Source organism: Diadema antillarum, unplaced genomic scaffold (genome assembly GCF_040938485.1).
Source record: "Diadema antillarum isolate AM-2024a unplaced genomic scaffold, OU_Dant_1.0 seq00000476_RagTag, whole genome shotgun sequence".
Taxonomy (NCBI): domain Eukaryota; kingdom Metazoa; phylum Echinodermata; class Echinoidea; order Diadematoida; family Diadematidae; genus Diadema; species Diadema antillarum.
Window position 1 is genome coordinate 1,035,153 of NW_027271443.1, and position 18,095 is coordinate 1,053,247.

Consider the following 18,095-nt stretch of genomic DNA (forward strand, 5'->3'; position numbering starts at 1 on the left):
CTGCAACTGGATGTACACACAAATGAGGCACATCCATCGAGGTAGAGCCTAGATATTTGGACATGTACTTATATTGATTATTTCTCTTTTTTGTTTTTGTTGTTGCTTTGTTACAGCTTAAGGCACATTAGTTTAAAATTGAAATTACCAAGCTTCAGACAATTGAGTGATTGAATGTTGTTAATTGGATAATCCATTTGATGAAATTAGAGTTATATAATCCTCCTTTTGCCCTCTGCCTGACCCAGCAGTGCTGCTAACAGCTCTGCCGTGGGCATTCACAAAACAATGTAGTGATACTGATGTAACCTCAAAACGGATTGTGATTCTCTCTCTCTCTCTCTCTCTTTTTAAGGCAGTGACCCTGATTCAAATACATGGAATAAGGATGATGAAGGAGGAGGTATATCAGAGGTCGACTTAAACAATACTACAGGTTTGTGAATAGATACTGAGTATGAACTTCATGCATAACTGTATGTAAGTTATCAGAGATTTTTACCAAAGAGGCATGTTGATTTACACTACCCTCCAATCTTTTCTCTTCATCTCTCGTTACTCTTTTCTACATCACTCTTAGTCATTCTCTTCTCCTTTCTCTCTTCCTGGTTCCCTCTGCTATTTATGTCACTTTTACCCTCTTTTCTTCATCACCCTCCTATCACCTTTCTCTCATCACCCTCTCATTGATGATAAAGTTTTAGCCATGTGTAATTACCTCCACCAAGGGAGGAGGTTATGTTTTAGTTACCGTTGGTTTGTTCGTTAGTTAGTTTGTTCGTGTGCAAAATATCTCTAAGAGTAGTTAACGGATTGGGATGAAACTTGCAGGAAAGGTTGAGAATGACAAAAGTACCAAATGATTAACTTTTGGTAGTGATCCAAGAATTTTGGGGGAATTTATGAAGGATTTTTGACATTGTGGCAGGTAGGGTCAATGAACTTGGGAGTTCAGGCTGCGCGTATTTGAGGTTTGCCTGCGTGCACTAAAGTGCGTGCTCTAGTTTCTGCTGGGGTGAGGCACGCCGTGCAGCTGAGTGTTTATGACATAACAAAGGCTTCTATATTGGGAAATCTGGCAACTTTCAGCACGCAATGCTATAAGTACGTATGTGTGGAAATCACTGTTATCTCCACGGAAGAACAAGATCAGTGGTGAAAATGATTTGCATGCTTGGCGGAGGTCTGCGCTCTCCGAGTACTTTTCTAGTTTAATATATTTGTGTCACTATAGTAAATACCAGTCTTGGTCTTATATTTGTCTTTATCTTCTGGTCTTGGTCTTAAACTTCAAGGTTCCGGTCTTGGCCTTCTTGTTCTTGGGGTTGGGATTTAGAATCTTTGTTCTTGTTTTTGGTTGATCTGATTTTCACTGCAGTGCTGGTGCTCATGCAGTCAAAGCAATATCATCCTAAAATATCTAAATCATTCACAAGGTATTTTCAACTGCCAAACCCTTTTCTGTTTTTTGACAAATATTCTTTTGTCTACTCTTGTTTTGCTTAAGTGCAGTGTTTGTTTGTTTTTTTACAGAAGTAGATAAAATTTATCTTGTCTATTTTTTTTGACATCAATTATATATACTTATTATGAAACAACATTATTGTAATCTGTACATATGCAATTCATGGTTCTGCTCTGATTAGTTTTCATTAACATTCATACATAAATAAAAATGAAATTTGAATACTCTAGTATGCATGAAAAGAAAGTTGATGGTGGAAAACAGTAACTTCGATTTCTTTAGTGACAGTATCATAACGTATGACAGTGCTTCAGACAAGCACCCAAGGTACAGTATTGGGTGCCTAGAATGATAAGAAACAAACTCATTTGAGGAAATTTTTGACACCCATGTTCAGGCACCCTCTTCAGTTTCAATGCCCAAGCACCAAATGGTTAAATCTGGTTAAAGGGATCGTACAGTTTTGGTTGAGACCTAATTTCAGGTTTCTAACATTTTTCGATGAGATAATGAGAAACCTCTCATGAAATATGAAAGAGCATGTAATTCTATGAGGAATTCAATGTTTTTATGATGAAAATTAGTTTTGAAATGGCTGAGATTATGTATCCAAAAAAGAGCAATTCTAATAAAGTGTAGGACCCACACTTTATTACGATCGCTTTGTTTTACTTTGTTTTTGGATGTTTTAGTCATTCCAAACCCGATTTTCATCAAATAAACTTTGAATTCCTCTTAAAATGGTATGCTCTGTTCTATATCATAAGTGTTTGCTTGATATCTTGCAAAAAGTTAAAAGCCCAATTCTCACCTCCACCAATACTGTACCCTCCCTTTAAGTGTGTTTCAGGCACCTGCTAATGTTGGGCTCCGTGTACAGTTTCTTTAAATGCTAGTTCCATCAATAAATATGTAATACATTACAAAGCTGAATTTCCCTTGACTTGAGTTTTCACTAATCTATGCATAGAAAAATATCATAACTACTGTTGTGTCATATACATGTGAAACTCTATTTTGTGCTTGTAGGCAGTGGCTCTGAGAGAGATGCAGTTGGTGGAGAAGATGGAGGAGAGGTGGACATCATGGATGTTAGAGGTAATAATACCAGAAAGTGTTTTTCATAATTTTTGGTGTTCACTTGTACATTGTAGCATTCCCATAATTGCATATAACTACTGAGGTGTACATTATCTTTTTAGTGTAAAATACATTTTCACATAATTTGCAAATGAATTCTACGTCTCATGTCATATTCCTAGCATGACTCTAATGCCCGATATATTTCATATGCATCACTTGTGAAGTAATCTCACAGAGTGTATACTATTCAGTCAATCGCATTAAGAAAGAATAATTGTTAATCAATTATGCCATTGTATGTGCCATATCTTTGCAAGGTTTTTTATTTTTGGCATATTTTGAGTCGAGAGCTATGTGCGGATTCAACAACTCACAAAATTATCAACTCCAACCTCAACAGGAATGCAGCATTCACTCATACAATACTGGTGCATTGCTGAACTCCATGATCATGAATTTACTGGTAGCCTTTAACGATATTGTCCAGAAGTCCCTATTTACAATAGATTTGATAAACATACAAAGTATACAGTAATGTGTGTTTAATTAATTGGCTTGCTCTAATTGAGGAAATAAAGCTCCAAAGCAGCTGAGTATTATTTTTTGCCCAGACTCTCCTTTAGAATTCGGACCAAATGTAATAAAAGAAATAATCAGTATAAAAATGTATCATCTAGTGTTTTGTTTTAATTTCTTAAAGTTTCCAACTTTCCTTACTATTTTTTAATTAAATTTTTTAGTAAGATTTTAATGACCACAACAATCACAAAAGCAATTGATGTCAATCAGTAGAAACAGAAATGATTATACACTTGTGAATTTTGGTTTTAATTACAATTTGAATTGGAATGTAGATACAATAATGTTTTTGAGCAATTTTTGGCCTGACATGCAAGCGTAAAATGTTACATAACTTTGGAACCACATGCCCGACCTTCATGAAGTCATCCTCAAAAGATTGCACTGTAATTGAGGGGAAAAAAAGTCCCAAAGTGTCTTGTGACTGCTTTGGGTGTTACAAACAATATTGCGCAAGACATTGAGGGGAGTTTTGATTATTAATCTATGGGTGTGCACTTGAGTGTTACCATCGGCCCAAGGAACACACAATGCTTTTATTATGGCCCATGGCTCATGCTGAAAGCCCTACAAGGCTGAATTTTCCTGACAAATTGATGAAGCATCGATAGTTCCTGAGCAGCTTCTTACATAACATACTTTGCAAACTGTATATATTTACACAATGTATGTTTTTTGGTATTTATATTTTCAGCTTCACGGGGGAGGAAACGGGCTCGTGTTCATTTTGTTGACAGCAACTCGGATTCATCTTTCATCAGTGTAACATCATCCTGTGATAAGAGAAGAAGTAAGTTCCCTGTCTATATTATGATATCTATCATGACAATGCAAATGAAAAGTTATGAAAACACATGAACCTTGTCACTTTAAAGCGAGTTAGTTGATACAATGGGGGTCAGTAGATATCGGTCACATCTTAAAAGGGGACAGGTAGAAATCAAAGTGGTAATGTGTATGGTGTTATTACTTCTAAAGCAATCACACCCTTACATTGACATACTCAATTTCAACTCTCATTGTCATGAACATGAAGGTGATATATAGACTTTAAGTTCATTAAAATATGCTCATGAAGCTGAGTTTTATGTATGTACAAATGTAGGTATTTTTGTTTCTGTAATGAAAAACAAAGAGATTTTGTGTTTGTGTGCATGCATTAATAAGTTGATTGATTTTGCAAGCTATGTAACTATATCTACCAAGATGTCTTGAACACGAACAGAATGAAACATGACAATTAACCAAGATGGCTATGTCTAATCTTGCCATCATTATATGATATGATCAGTTTGGCAAGCTCTACATGCCTACAAAATTTTGCATCAGTTAAAGCAATGGAACTTCCAATGCAAAACAATGAAAAATTGCCTGTGTGAATATCAAGATGTGTTAACTTCTTAATGGGATTTCAACATGAAAGAAAGTGGAAACTGCTCAATTGGAAAAAAATATGTATATTGCCAAGCTGGGTTAAAACCCATGAAAAACTTTGGTTGCAGACATCAGAGGTTGAATTCTTAACGAAGCTCCCATACATCTCCACAAACAAAACGTGTGGAATGGATGCTTATGTGAAAGATAAATCAAGAATCATTTCATCTGTTTCCATTCGCATTTTCACTTCATTACATTCTTTTTGCTATTCTGAGTAACTCCACTTTCAGCAAGTGTGGGTGCCTGTGGCACACCCTCTCCCTAATACATACAATATTGCTACCTTCTTGTGTCTGACTCAGTGCAATAGTAACAAGGATGAGTCCACACTTGTGACAACAGCATTTAAAAAAAAAAACAACAACAAAAAAACAACCCTCAGATGAAGCATCCAGGATAGGATCTTAACCATTTTCTCTCAATTAATAGGTTCTGATGTTGTGAGTTAAAACTTTTTCTGTAATCTGTAAGGAAAAAGCATTATCTGTACTAATGTCAGTCACAAGACTGGTAACTGCATGCTATAATGCTCTTTTTTCATTTTTTTTTTCATTGTAGAGAGAATCAAGTCAACCAAGCACAGCCGAGAACTGACATCTATTCTTCGCATGAGATGCTGTCGGAATTACTGTCTGCACAAGGTGTCCCGGAAGGAAGTGGCCCTGTGCAGGAATGCCTTCCAAGAGAAGAAAAAGTGTGAGCAGAGACAGTGGATACTGCAGTACTTTCTTGAACACCACGAAGATTCTGGAAATGCTCTGAAGGTCCTCTACACTATTGGGGCCACAGAGGTGTGTCAACGTGGATGGCGATTGGCTCTTGGGATATCTAGAACCCGTTTTTGGCAGATTGAATGTCATTTTCGAGGTTAGTATTGGATTGCATACTTCCGATTTGAATAATAAACAGTAGTTGTTCCCAACAACAAGAATAAGATTGGTATCTGGTACAGTTCGACCTCGATTATCCAGCCTCCTTTTATCCAGAAATCTTTATTATCTAGACACGTTCATGCAGTGAAGGACTTTTTTAAATCTAAAGATTGAGAAAAAACAGTGACTTTAAACTCAATTAGAATGTCTACAAAACTCACACGATTTACCTACAATATTCCCGACAGAACTAACATAAATTCACACCTTATTATCATTGTAAAAGTAAGGGACCACTATTTTGCGCAGGCTAGCATAGATTACACCACCGTTGCGGGGTACGCTGCCTGCCTAGCTGCCAGTGCACTTGGACGGCAGCTATATACATTAACATTGTGTCTCCCATATCTGGCCAATTCACTTATCCGGATGAGCCCCGGTCCCGACATGGGTGGGTAATTGAGGTTGAACTGTGATTGTACCTTCAATAAAGTGTGTCAATACCCGAGTATTATGTTTGCTATATTTGTAGAACATACTTGAGACTTGAGACATGCCTTTTGCAAAATTTTAGAATTTTTGTCACTCCAATTGTGCCAAATTGTTGTGGAGGTATTATCTGATTTATAGAAATATGTATGCTCTCAGGGGCTATCACAAGTGAATTATTGCTGTTTTTGTGTATCTGAGCTGTACACTAATTTGATTTCCATAGTATTGGTACGCTTTAAATGTATATTAATAGACTTGGAAAAAACAAAACAAAACAAGAAGAAGTAACGAAGTAACCATACTTGAGATCATCCAGTATTCCACTCTGCCTGTGGGTGGTTTAAGTTGGTTCAGGGAGTTAGCCAAAAATTGTTTCATTTGCTAAATGCTAAATTTCCAGTGTGCCATCTTTTTCACCAACTGAGTCTTCTCTGATATCATTGTCCTATGTTATAAAACATCTAGCTTAGTTAAGATGGTGAAATTCTTGTACGGTTGTCAATATTTGAAAGTGAAATCATGTGGTTATATAGAGCAGTGATGTTACGACTGGTAGATTGCAGGTTCAAAACCCATCGTGCTTTAAATGCTCTCATTGACCCTATCTAGGCTAGGTTATTTGGGGAGTTCTTAGAGCCAAATGCTGAAACCACAATAGCCTTACATGTCATAGAGTGATATGCTGTATACAAATGTAGATTGTGATGGATGGTTGTGTTAATTTTGGAAATGCTTATGCTTACAACTCTCCTTTATAGATGGATATCAGACATATCTCCCTCCAAATCAACGGCGACGAGGACTACAGTCCAAAGCAGTAGCTTCAGCTGTAATGTGGCTGGATAGATTCTCGAGAAGATTTGGAGACAAACTGCCAGCCCAAGAGCGTATACATCTCCCATCCTGCTTGACCCGAGCAACAATGTACAATCTCATGAGGGAAGAATTGGAGGAGCACGGAGAAGAAGTGTGTAGCAAGGCTCACTTCTTACGCATATGGAGAAAAGAGATGTCTCATGTGTCAATACCAAAGGTAATCATACTATTGGTGCTATGGTGAAATGGTCAATATCAGGATGCATTACTCTTGTATCTTACCATACCTGCATATTTCCATGGAGGGGACAGTATGTACAGGGCTATTTGAGCTCCATTCTGATAGGGATAGTGTGGGTGTCAAACAATCTATTTCCTGACAAAGTTGCCTAAACACCATACTGCTTAAAAATGAAAAGTAAAGAAATCTTGGTGCCTCAATGGAATCTCCAAATTACAGCCATATTTCCCATTATTCCGAGTTTCCAAAACTGGTTACAATTGGGCACCTGACTAGACCCCTAGGAAAATGTAAGCATGGAATCCTGATCAGAAGATGTGAACATTTTTCAAACCAGACATTTTTCTTATGTTTTTGTTGTTTTCTTAGTGTCTTAATGTATACACAAATATTGAGAGTTTTTCAGTCATTGTGCTGTCATGAAATATGTTGTAACCTTGGAACTTGTTGCCTAACTTTGAAGGACTACTATAAGATGTGCCTGGTTTCTAGTGTCGTACATATTCACAAATATTGACAGTTTTTAGTCATTGTGCTGTGATGAAATATGTTATAACTTTGGAACTTGTGGCCTAACTTTGAAGGACTACCATAGGATGTGCCTGGTTTCAAATTCATTAAAAAAATTGTCACAGTTTTTGGCTATTGTACAATGATCTCAACTTCTTGATGGGTGTCAAGTTGAACCTCGACCCCAGTTAGACAAGGGTAAAATAAGCTTGGTCTGATAATTGCAGCCAAGTCTTTGTATGCGTGTATATTAAAATCACTACATCCCAATATATATATATGAGTATTCTACCCTATCAATTCTGCTTTACAAATCTCACCTCAACACAAACAAAAAGTCGCCAGACATGAATTTGTAGTTAAGACCATATTCTGAAAGAGCAGACTTTAAGCTTTAAAATGATGTATAACTCAAATCAAACGGACTCTCCTAACCTATCTAAATATTGGAAAGAAAGCACAAACTCAGGAAAAGTGTGAACTGAGAAAAGAGGCTCTGAAGTACAGTGTCTATTCAAGCGCTTAATCTTTACCAAACCGTGCTGGCTGTGCGATGAATGGGACAAAAAAACAGGAAGTAAACCACCAGAGTAACAACAATGAAGGGATTATCAGATTAAACTGAAATTAAGCATGCCTCATTAACACATTCTGCCCATAATTAATGCCATTTTTCAAAGCAGTAGCACTATCCTTTCAAAAGTTACTAGAGTTGAAAGTGAAGAGTGTGGACGAGGTTTTTCAGAAATGAAAAAGGGATTCTAAAAACACACCTAATCACACTATTCTACCAAAAATGTTCGAAATAAACTGCTAAAACAACACACTTCCCTGCCCGTTTTATGATACCAAATTTTAGCATAATGTAAAAGAAGACCCGCTCTTTCAGAAAATATGAAAAAGTCAAGTTCGGCTAGGTTGACCCATTTCACTTATTTTCAGTCCTTACGCAAAATCAGTGTGTGCGACTTTATGTTCGTTTTGAGGTGCACGGTCACATATATATATATATACATATATATGTACAATACATATATATATATATACTGTAAAAGTGGATATTTTCGTGTGACTAATTTTTCGCGCTTGGCCTGGTCGGAAGAGTTTCGCGTGTTTTTAATTCTGCGGAATCAAGACATCACGCACAGGCACATATGGCAAGCAAAAACATTCGCGTGCTTTTATTTTCGCGCTTGTTTCTGGTTGCGCGAAATGCGCGAAAATTTTAACACCGCGAAAATTTCCACTTTTACAGTATATATGTATATATATACATATATATATATATATATATATATATATATATATGTATGTATATATATACATATATACTAACAAAATCTCTCCCAAAACGAATTCCTTATCTTTAATTTTGTTTTAAAATCAGTAAGACACCCTGTTCCATACCTATATCTGTGAGGCTGTGATTTCAATAGTGTTTCCTTTCTTGTATAATAATTGTTTTTGGTCAAATAACACACAGACAAAAAGAGTCAGTTGCTGAAAGAATCCCAGATCCTTCTTGTCCTCAACGAATAAAGATCTCAATGTATGTTCCCCGTTTTCTTCAGGTCAACAGATTTTCAAAGTGCGACGTGTGTACACAGCTTAAGCAGAGCATCGAGAGAGCCAATGAAAAAGAAGAAAGACAAGCACTCCATCAACAGAGGGAGGAGCATCTGACTCAACAAAAGTAATTTTTTTTTTTTGTCTCTACATGCAGGGCTGCAAAATATTTGATGTTTTGGTGGCCATTATTGCTAATTTTAATACCCAAATAAGACAAAATATCGTTCAAGTAAATGATCAATTTTCACATTTTGGAATGCATGCAAAGTAGTTGAAAAAAGGTCAAGTTTTGAGTAATGGGGTAATATTTATATGATATTGGATGGCCTTGAGATTGATACAAGGAAATATTGGACGAGCTATGCACAAATATTGGACAAGTCGAAGACGAGTCCAATGTTTCACTTAGCGAGTCCAATATTTCCTTGTATTAACAAAACATAACACATAACGACCGTACTGTAACATGCATGCAAATGCAAGCGGCGGCTGGCTACATGTATTTGTATATCGCGAGTGGGCTACTTGTATCTAGCTGTAGCGCTGAGCTAATCAATCGTCGCCTGCATGCTCCAAAAAAAAAAAAAAAAATGCAACTTGTTTTCATCAAACCTAAATTGAATTTCCTGTTATGAAAGTGATATTTTGAAAAAATTGTATGAAAAACAATATCAACTAATTGATATATGAAACTTGTTTGTATATACACAGAATTTTAGAAGAAACTATATTTTAGTTAATTCGTGATTGACCAATCACAGACGTTTTTACTTCATATGTCAGTTTATCTCGTATTTATATCTCAACCAATCATGATGCAGTTTATAAAAACTTTGGGGAATCCCCCTCTTGCCGTCCAATATTGTAAACATTGGTCGCCTCGGAAAAAAAATATTGGTAGAGTTCAACAAACTTTCTAAGTTGGTCGGAGGTTATGAGGTGTGTCGACAAAATAACACTTGTATTTGGGCTCTAAAAATCCTCTGTATGGATAATAATATGACATATTATTACATTTTCACTACTCTTGGAACATGGATCTAGGACAGTGTCTGGGTGTTATGGCTTTTCTTCACTGATTCAAAGACAATTTGAATGTTGTTTTGTTTTCTGGAATGTATAACACGTACCTCCCCATAATGCTTTACAGTGTGGTACCAAATACATATACAATCAGCAGATGAACTTCATGCTTGCATTCCGGATAGTGGACCAGTAGTGTAAACACAATATGCTCTGCTGTCAAGTTTTTGACTGAACAACAACTCTTTAAATGTTGATTCAAATTTTCAATATTTGAAAATTTCTTTATGGAATTTTCAAACCTGTATCTGTTATATTTCTATCATTCCAGTTAGTAAAGTAACTTGGAGTAGATTTTTACAAAGTTATTGAAATTATTTAACCCATAAGTCTGAAGTTACCTGTTTGCAGGGGATCAACACTGTACAGGGAATTGATCACTCTCAGTTGTATTTGTAGTTTATTTTCACATAGTGCTCTCCCGTTATGATGAACAGGGTTATATCAAAGTTCCGGTTTCAATGAAGTAAAAATTCATACTGCATCATTATCCACTTTATCAATTTTTATCATTTAGTTGTGTGGTTACAACAAAATTTAGATATTATTACAAAAGAAAACTGCTAATCCCGAGAACTTTGTTATAATGGCAGTTGTTACTGTACTGTGTATTGAATTGTGAATTATGTTTTTTTTTTCTTTGAACAGGACTGAAAGGCTTAAATACTACAAACATGCACAGAAGGCAAGGAAGTACCCAGAGAAATACATCAGCATCATCATTGATGGCATGGATCAAAAGTCAACAAGTATACCCAGATTCTACCGCATGTCGAAGTCCTTGTCAGCAGCCTGGAGACTTCCATCCCACATTACTGGAACTATCGTACATGGAAGGGGGCAGCACATGTTTGTGGACACCAAAGAGTATCCACACGACTCAAACCTGACTTCAACTATCCTGTTGCAGGTTAGTCTGAGTCTGAATACTCTAAAGAAGATTATATCCGCTGTTTGCAAAATCTTTTATACAAATTCAGTCAATGGCCATATTGTGAAAAAAAAAGTGTTCAGAAGCTGTTATGGCAGGTACAATTATTTATTCTTTTTAAATGTATAGTATGGAGTGTGACACCATAAAAATGTCACAAAAGGGGTTATGTCTTGCCCAGGTCACTTCCTTGGAGATGAATCATGTGCAATACCAATGATTTTTCTTTTGAGCGGCATTTCTTACGGTTGCCAAGCACTGTTACTAGTACTTGCTCGTCCATCAGGGATCAATAAGCCAGTTTTAAGTTCCACTTTGAGCATGAGCAGAAAACGGTCATCTGTCAAATTTAAGTTTTTAGCGGCCCTACAATGTAGGTCTAAGGTAAAAAGTCACAGCTCATATATCCGTCAAGATATCTGTGTGTTAACTTGAGAGATATTGTACAGATTTTGATAATTCTTGTTTATGGATAGGTTACATCACACTGAAATACTGGTCAACTTCAAATTTAAAGTCTGTATGGGAAAGGGCAAAGGGCCGGCACAGCCAATTATCTATGCACGTGCACTGCATGGTTTACCCCACATTACCCTGAAAAATATTGAATGAATTGTGATATTTTTATGTTTAGGTTCATCACACTAAAATGCAGGGTGTGATAATCATGTCTAGCAATGTCATCTGTGTCTAAAGGACACATGATATGTCTTTTTTATGCCTCCGCCTGGAAGTGGAGGCGGAGGCATTATGTTTGGGGATTAAATTGTCCATTCGTCTTCCCGTCCGTCCGTCCAAATCAATTGTGTTGACTGCGCCACTAAAAAAACACATTTGAGGCATCCCAGTGAAACTTGGCATGTATATATATGAGTAGGCAAAGTTGTGCCTATCAACTTTTGGGTGCACATGCTCATGGTCAAAGGTTAAAGTTTGAGGTCAAATTCTCAAATATCACTGTCATTCCTCCCTATATCTATGCAATGCCTGAAGGTGTTTTCTTGAAATTTAGTGTACACATGTATTTCCCAGTAAAGATTCTCCCGAGAAAGTTTGGCCTGACAGTGAGTCTCTTGGGAATTTTAGGGTCATGGGGTCAAGGGTCAAAAGTCAGACAAAAAAGTTTCAATTTTACTATTTGATACTGAAATTATACTTTTCTCCATGCCGTGGAAATTATTCATTGCATAAACTTATGAAATGGTCGAAGTTCCAGTTAAAATCGTCCAATCCCCAAACACGCGCTCTCTCATAGTAAAGCCATCAATTCAATTAAACCTAGTTCAAGGAGAGTGAACACTTAAGACATTTGTGACAAACATGTCATTTTACTATCTTGCCAATTATGGGAAACTTTTCACACATTGTCACAATGTACTATGGACTTATTAGGAGAAGCATGCATTATTGCCATGGCGACGCTCCTAGTTTTTTTTTTTTTTTTTGTATCATGCTAATCGGTGTGTTTATAATAATTATTATTATTGCAGGTTCTTCATAGATATGCCACTACGCTTCCAGATACTTTGTATCTTCAGATGGACAACTGTGGACGAGAAAATAAGAATCAGTGCATTCTTGGACTATGTGCTCTGCTGGTGGAACTTGATGTCTTTAAAAAGGTGAGATTATATGAGAAGGAGAATTTCAATTTGTTAAGTAATGGCTTTTATGATTCCCCCTTGGAAGGAAGAAAATAGTGAAAAAATGATTGCAGAATACTGGAGAAAATGTACTTTTTTTCTTCTACTTTATTCTTTTTAAATCAATGATGTATTTTCCACCAAAAAAACAAAACACTCTACCAAGGTACATACTAACCCAAAGTTTTGTTTGTTAGCCTGCAAATGAACTTGGTATCACCAATTTTTATCGATGACATTCAATCATGCATGAGGTAGTCAAAAGTAGAGCAGAAAAGCATTTCATTTGTACAAAGTTTGTTCAAAAAAATCAATAAATACAACTAAAATTGTTGACAATCAAATCTAGTTTCCTAAAGCTGTATACTTTTCATTTAGTGGTTCCACCAAAATATATGTATATTGGTTGTGAAGGTAAAGAATGAGAAGAAAAGAATTTGTAGAGGAAGAGGAAATTTTAGTAACTGCAGCTATGATAGTGCCATTGATTGATATATTTATTTTTGCTTTTGTTTCATTTGTAGGTGAAACTTTGCTTTCTAATGAAGGGGCATACACATGAAGACATCGATCAGCTCTTCAGCCGTATATCAACCCATACATCAAAGCACAACATACCAACACTGTCTTCGTTGCTATCGCACATTCCCAAGTCATATAGCAAGCCAAATACTACTGCTGAGAGAATACACAACATCTTCAACATAAGGGACTGGTTACAAACACACATCAACAGGCCATCACATCACAGTCATCCACACCAGTTCAAAATTACCAAAGTAAAGGGAAAGGCTGTCATTCACACAAAGAAATGGAGTAATAGTTCCGAATGGCAGGCTACAACGGGCTGCAGCCACATCCTTTCAGGACACCCCTCTGGCATTCCACAAGCTGTCCAACGGAAGTTGGAGGAGCTTTACATCACCCGTCTCTACAGAGATATGACCAAGTACCGGCCCTACCTTACTGAACCAGAGCATCAGGAATGGATGAAACTTCTTGGCTCCTTGGAAGCAGATGATAGTAAGTATTATAGGAAACAAACTTCAGATAAAAAGCCGCCAAGTACGAATGTTTTGTCAGTTGCTCTAACAATTAGTCAGCATAAATCCAGGTAATTTATGCATATGTTTAATAAGTAGCATGCTTCTCATGCCGAAATAAAACTTCGAAAATGCCCATTTTTGGTTGAATGACCGACAATTTGCTATAAATTGTTTTTTCCTATGTATTTTCTTGTATTTGAAGCATCTTCTTATACAGTGCGCTTCCATTAAACAAGCATAGTTATAACAAAATTCTTGTTACAAAGAAGGAAAAATTCTGGTCTCCAAACATTCACCTGCACATCTTTATGTGTTTTACTGTTCAGCTATAAGAAAATTTTGTTTGTATAACTTAAGTAAAACTGCTGGTCACATGGAGTTCTTGAATGGGAGTGCACTGTATTCCTTTTGTAGACTCATTTGTGTATTCTGTATGGTTTTGAAAAAAAGACACACCCAAAACAAACAAAACAAATGAAGGGGATTATTCTGCCCCCTCAATTATTCTGGTCGCATTCATATTTCTAGTGGCCACTATAAGTTATGCGCAAGGACTTATAATGTATTATGTGTCTGATTATGAAATTGTCTTTGAGACAGAGTTGTAGCAAAATTAATGTTTAGAATTGTTTATATCTTCACAGATTCCCACCCCCATTGGATACTGCTGGATATTCTAATGGCTAAGGACTCTACACAGACAGATCAGCGTAGGGAACCCCATTCCGACGTCAATGTGTCCAATGATGAGCAAGATCCCATCCCTCCAGTGAGTTTCAATTTACGGTGAAGTCTCAATCATGAATAGCAGAAATACTTTGTAATGCATTAATCATTTAAAATCATTTATTCAATGACCAAACTTAATTCACTGCAGATTAAATTATGTCTTATAAGAGTTTATGAGATGTAGTCCCGGTAACAGTCCATCCTAATATATTTAAAGTGTAAATCATCTTTTGAAGGATGAATATCCGTAACATTTCTCCTTTAAAGGGATGGTACAGTTTCAGTTGAGATTGGGCGCAAGGTTTCCAATTCTTTGATGATTTTTTTTTAAAAGAGATAATGTGAAAACCCTTTTGAAATATGAAAGAGATTATAATTCTTTGACAAATTCAAAGTTTATTTGGTGAAGATTCGGTTTTGAATGGCTGAGATATCCAAACCAAAGCAATCCTAATAAATGGTAAGACCCACCTTTTATTGGGATCATTTTGCTTCACTTTGTTCATAAAGTGGTTTGTAAGTAACTTGCAGAAAGTTAATAACTGAATCCACATCTCGACCAATACTATACCATTTCTTTAAATGAGAATACATGTCAACAATTTTACAAATAATGGGCAATTTTAATTTGATTTGGTATCATAGGTACAAGAAACTGAGATAAAGGTCAAGTTAGCATTCTAAATCCACTGGTCAAAACTCAGTGCCCACTATGCCAGGACTAACATTCAAAGCTATGATGATTTGAAAAAAAAAAAGAAAGAAAGTAAAGTTACCCCAGCAAATCACTGAAAGTCTCATTAAAATTAGATTAAAAAAAGAAGTTATGCTAATAGTTTCTGCTTCACCAGCTAATGTGAGAAGGTATGTTTACATGCAAAGTACCTGAAATCATCTGTTGAGCTTAGTGTAGGAGACCAACTGCAGAGGTATTGATTTTTTAGCAATAATTCAAAAGATATTGGACAGATTTTATCAATTTTTGGTTTATTAATTACATTAACATACAGTTCAAGTTTGAATCCGAAATTCGCAGGACAGCACTCAAAGGTCACAGTTCAAAATTTACCAGAATATATGTTCATTCCTCACGACAGCAGCTGGACTTTGATGAATCTTTGGCATTTAGACACAACACACTTAAATACAGGGCTTACTAACTACATCCAGATTTCTGTATCCTGTGGTATATAGACAGATGACATGTCAGGCTAGATCATCATCTACTTTCACCTTATCTTTCAACATTTTTATATTTTTCTTAAATTTGCTAATGTTAGGTTGTTTGGTACATTTGCGTATCCACATTTGTAAATCTTCTTTGATTTGTTTCTTCTGTGAAATATTAGGTCAACCTGGGGCGCAAGATCGACCAGAGGAGACAGACTGTGACTCCTGAAGTTGGAAAGATGGTAGCAGTCTTCCTAGAAGACTTCCGGAATGAATGGCCCCAAGTTGGAAAGATCACTGCAATACACAATGCTACAGTAAATGTCCATTGGTTTACAGGCACCACAACTTCACAATGGGATGAACTCAACAAGCCGGGACGAAACGGACAAAGTGAAGCATACATCTCCACGATTCCAAAAACATCGTTTTTAACAGGCTCGTTCAATTTGACAGGACATGGCAAATTACCACAGGAAATACAACGGCAGTTAAGAGAAAAACGGGAAGAACTGTGCAATCAGTGAACATTCAGACTCTTTGGACTTAGGCATGCGCTGTGACTTTGACACTTGTTTTTCATAGATTTAGCCTCTATACTATATGGGGGGGGGGATTGATATTGTACAAATATTTAATGGTCATGAGTATGATGGTACAAGATGTCGCACAAGGTGAAAGATTTAGGTGTTCTATTCAATGAGGCAAAGCAGAGTTGAGTAGTGAGCCTCTATATAAATCTGGATCTGATGTTTGTGTATTTAAACCAAACAATTAGACCCAAAGACCCTAATCTGTCATTAGATCCCAATGTTGAGGTTCTAAGCTTTGTCCCCTGCACTTGCTTTGAGATATTGGCATTCAATTTTTTCTTTTTCTCTTCACTGGTTCTGGCAGAGCTCTGTTAGAAACAATTCAGATTATTGCCCCATCACTGCCATTTTATCAATATCCGCCGGATCTAGGGCTGTTACTGTCTTTGCGTAAGCCGTGATTTGTGTAGCGGTTGACTCATCCAGCAATCTCACAATTATTCTTCATATTATTTCTCAAAGTATTAATCCCAAATGGGATATTGTCATACAAAGGTCTGTCAGATGGAGTTGAAGACTTAGGTCCCTGCCAAAAGGTGGTTTTGGGGTTCAAGGAAGATAGGTACATTGTTGTACTTGAGCAAAAGAAGCGGCTGGGCATCTCGAAGAATATGGTAGTTCATACATGTGACCACTAAATTCTTCGTCTGCATTTTCACGATGGGACTTTGTAAGCATATCATTACGGTATGTTGGAAGTAATTTTGCCCATCTTCGCCAGTGTTGAGATCATCGTGAACATTCATGTCCCAAAGTTTTCACAGCCTCTCTGTCCAAAATATGTCATCATATCAAGTAATGCCTTGTTTTGTATACCTTGCAAGTGGTTGTAACTGACTATTGGCAAACTTCACATTTCTCCTAGTATTAGAGGCACCAGAGTCAGAGGGTAGGTCCTCTTGTTCTTGGTCTGTTAACAAGACAGAACTTCTTCTCGCTGTAATGACAAATTCAGAGGTTGTACATGCATATACTCCAAAAAAGAAACTGAGGAAAATGTAGGTTTTATGTCTTATTTGTTGGGTACCACATTAGATCACTGAGCTACAGACTGCAGGCACTAATCAGATATATGATCATAACCTGCATGGTTGAGATCTGATTTGCACATGTTTTATTCAATAAAAGAAAAAACAAAAGAAATTTGCTCCGTTTTAACGAAATGCGGATCGCTTTCGTAAATACGTAGCGGGCGAAAGCGTCACATCACTGTGTGTTCGCTTGGTGTGTCACCCAGAGATTCCTAGGGGAACTTGCGCTATTGTAATACAATAATCTGAAATTGATTAACTATTTGTTTTAATGTTCACATAGCTTTCCAGTGTATGACTAGTATTCAACAAACAGAATATCATATATGTGTGGCTTCCTTGTTTTCGTTACTGTATTTGTTCGGTTATAACGAAATTTCGCTATAACGAAAGAAAACTGCCGGTCCCGAGCATTTTGTTTGGGAGTGCACTGTATGTGTATGTGTATCTAATTGAAAGTTGATAAGTATCACTCGGGCAATTTTATCTGAATGTCATGGGTTGTCTCTTACCCAAAATTCAATATGTTTCACTTGGACAATTTTACCCCAATAAGTATAGCTTGTCTCTGTTATCCTTACTTGATGCGTTTCACTTACACATTTTATTCAAAAAGTTTCACAGGGACAATATCATCCAATAAGCTTGTTATCCCATCTTCACTGCTTGGATAATTTTATCCGAATAGTCTGTTATCCTATCTTAGTATGTTTCGGTGAGCCACTCTTATCTGATCAGTTGGTATGTTTCACTCGGACAATATTATCCGAATAGTCTGTTATCCTGTCTTATGTTTCACTCGGAC

General features: G+C 36.6%; 1 protein-coding gene across 1 annotated transcript; it reads left to right on the top strand.

Moving 5' to 3' along the window:
- Positions 1 to 361: 361 nt before the first annotated feature.
- On the top strand, positions 362 to 16,241 carry LOC139733436 (uncharacterized). Its single transcript, XM_071644255.1, has 11 exons — positions 362 to 436; positions 2,495 to 2,563; positions 3,822 to 3,917; positions 5,123 to 5,431; positions 6,687 to 6,961; positions 9,067 to 9,188; positions 10,796 to 11,057; positions 12,569 to 12,700; positions 13,246 to 13,744; positions 14,412 to 14,536; positions 15,846 to 16,241. Exons 2-11 carry the CDS (start codon positions 2,551 to 2,553, stop codon positions 16,191 to 16,193), a joined length of 2,181 nt encoding a protein of 726 aa, XP_071500356.1. The 5' UTR covers positions 362 to 436; positions 2,495 to 2,550; the 3' UTR covers positions 16,194 to 16,241.
- Positions 16,242 to 18,095: the final 1,854 nt, after the last annotated feature.

Excerpts from the sequence above, each read along its gene's own strand:
- LOC139733436 (XM_071644255.1), top strand. Across the intron at positions 3,918-5,122 it reads ATCCTGTGATAAGAGAAGAA|AGAGAATCAAGTCAACCAAG; the intron begins GTAAGTTCCCTG and ends TTTTCATTGTAG. Across the intron at positions 6,962-9,066 it reads CTCATGTGTCAATACCAAAG|GTCAACAGATTTTCAAAGTG; the intron begins GTAATCATACTA and ends CGTTTTCTTCAG.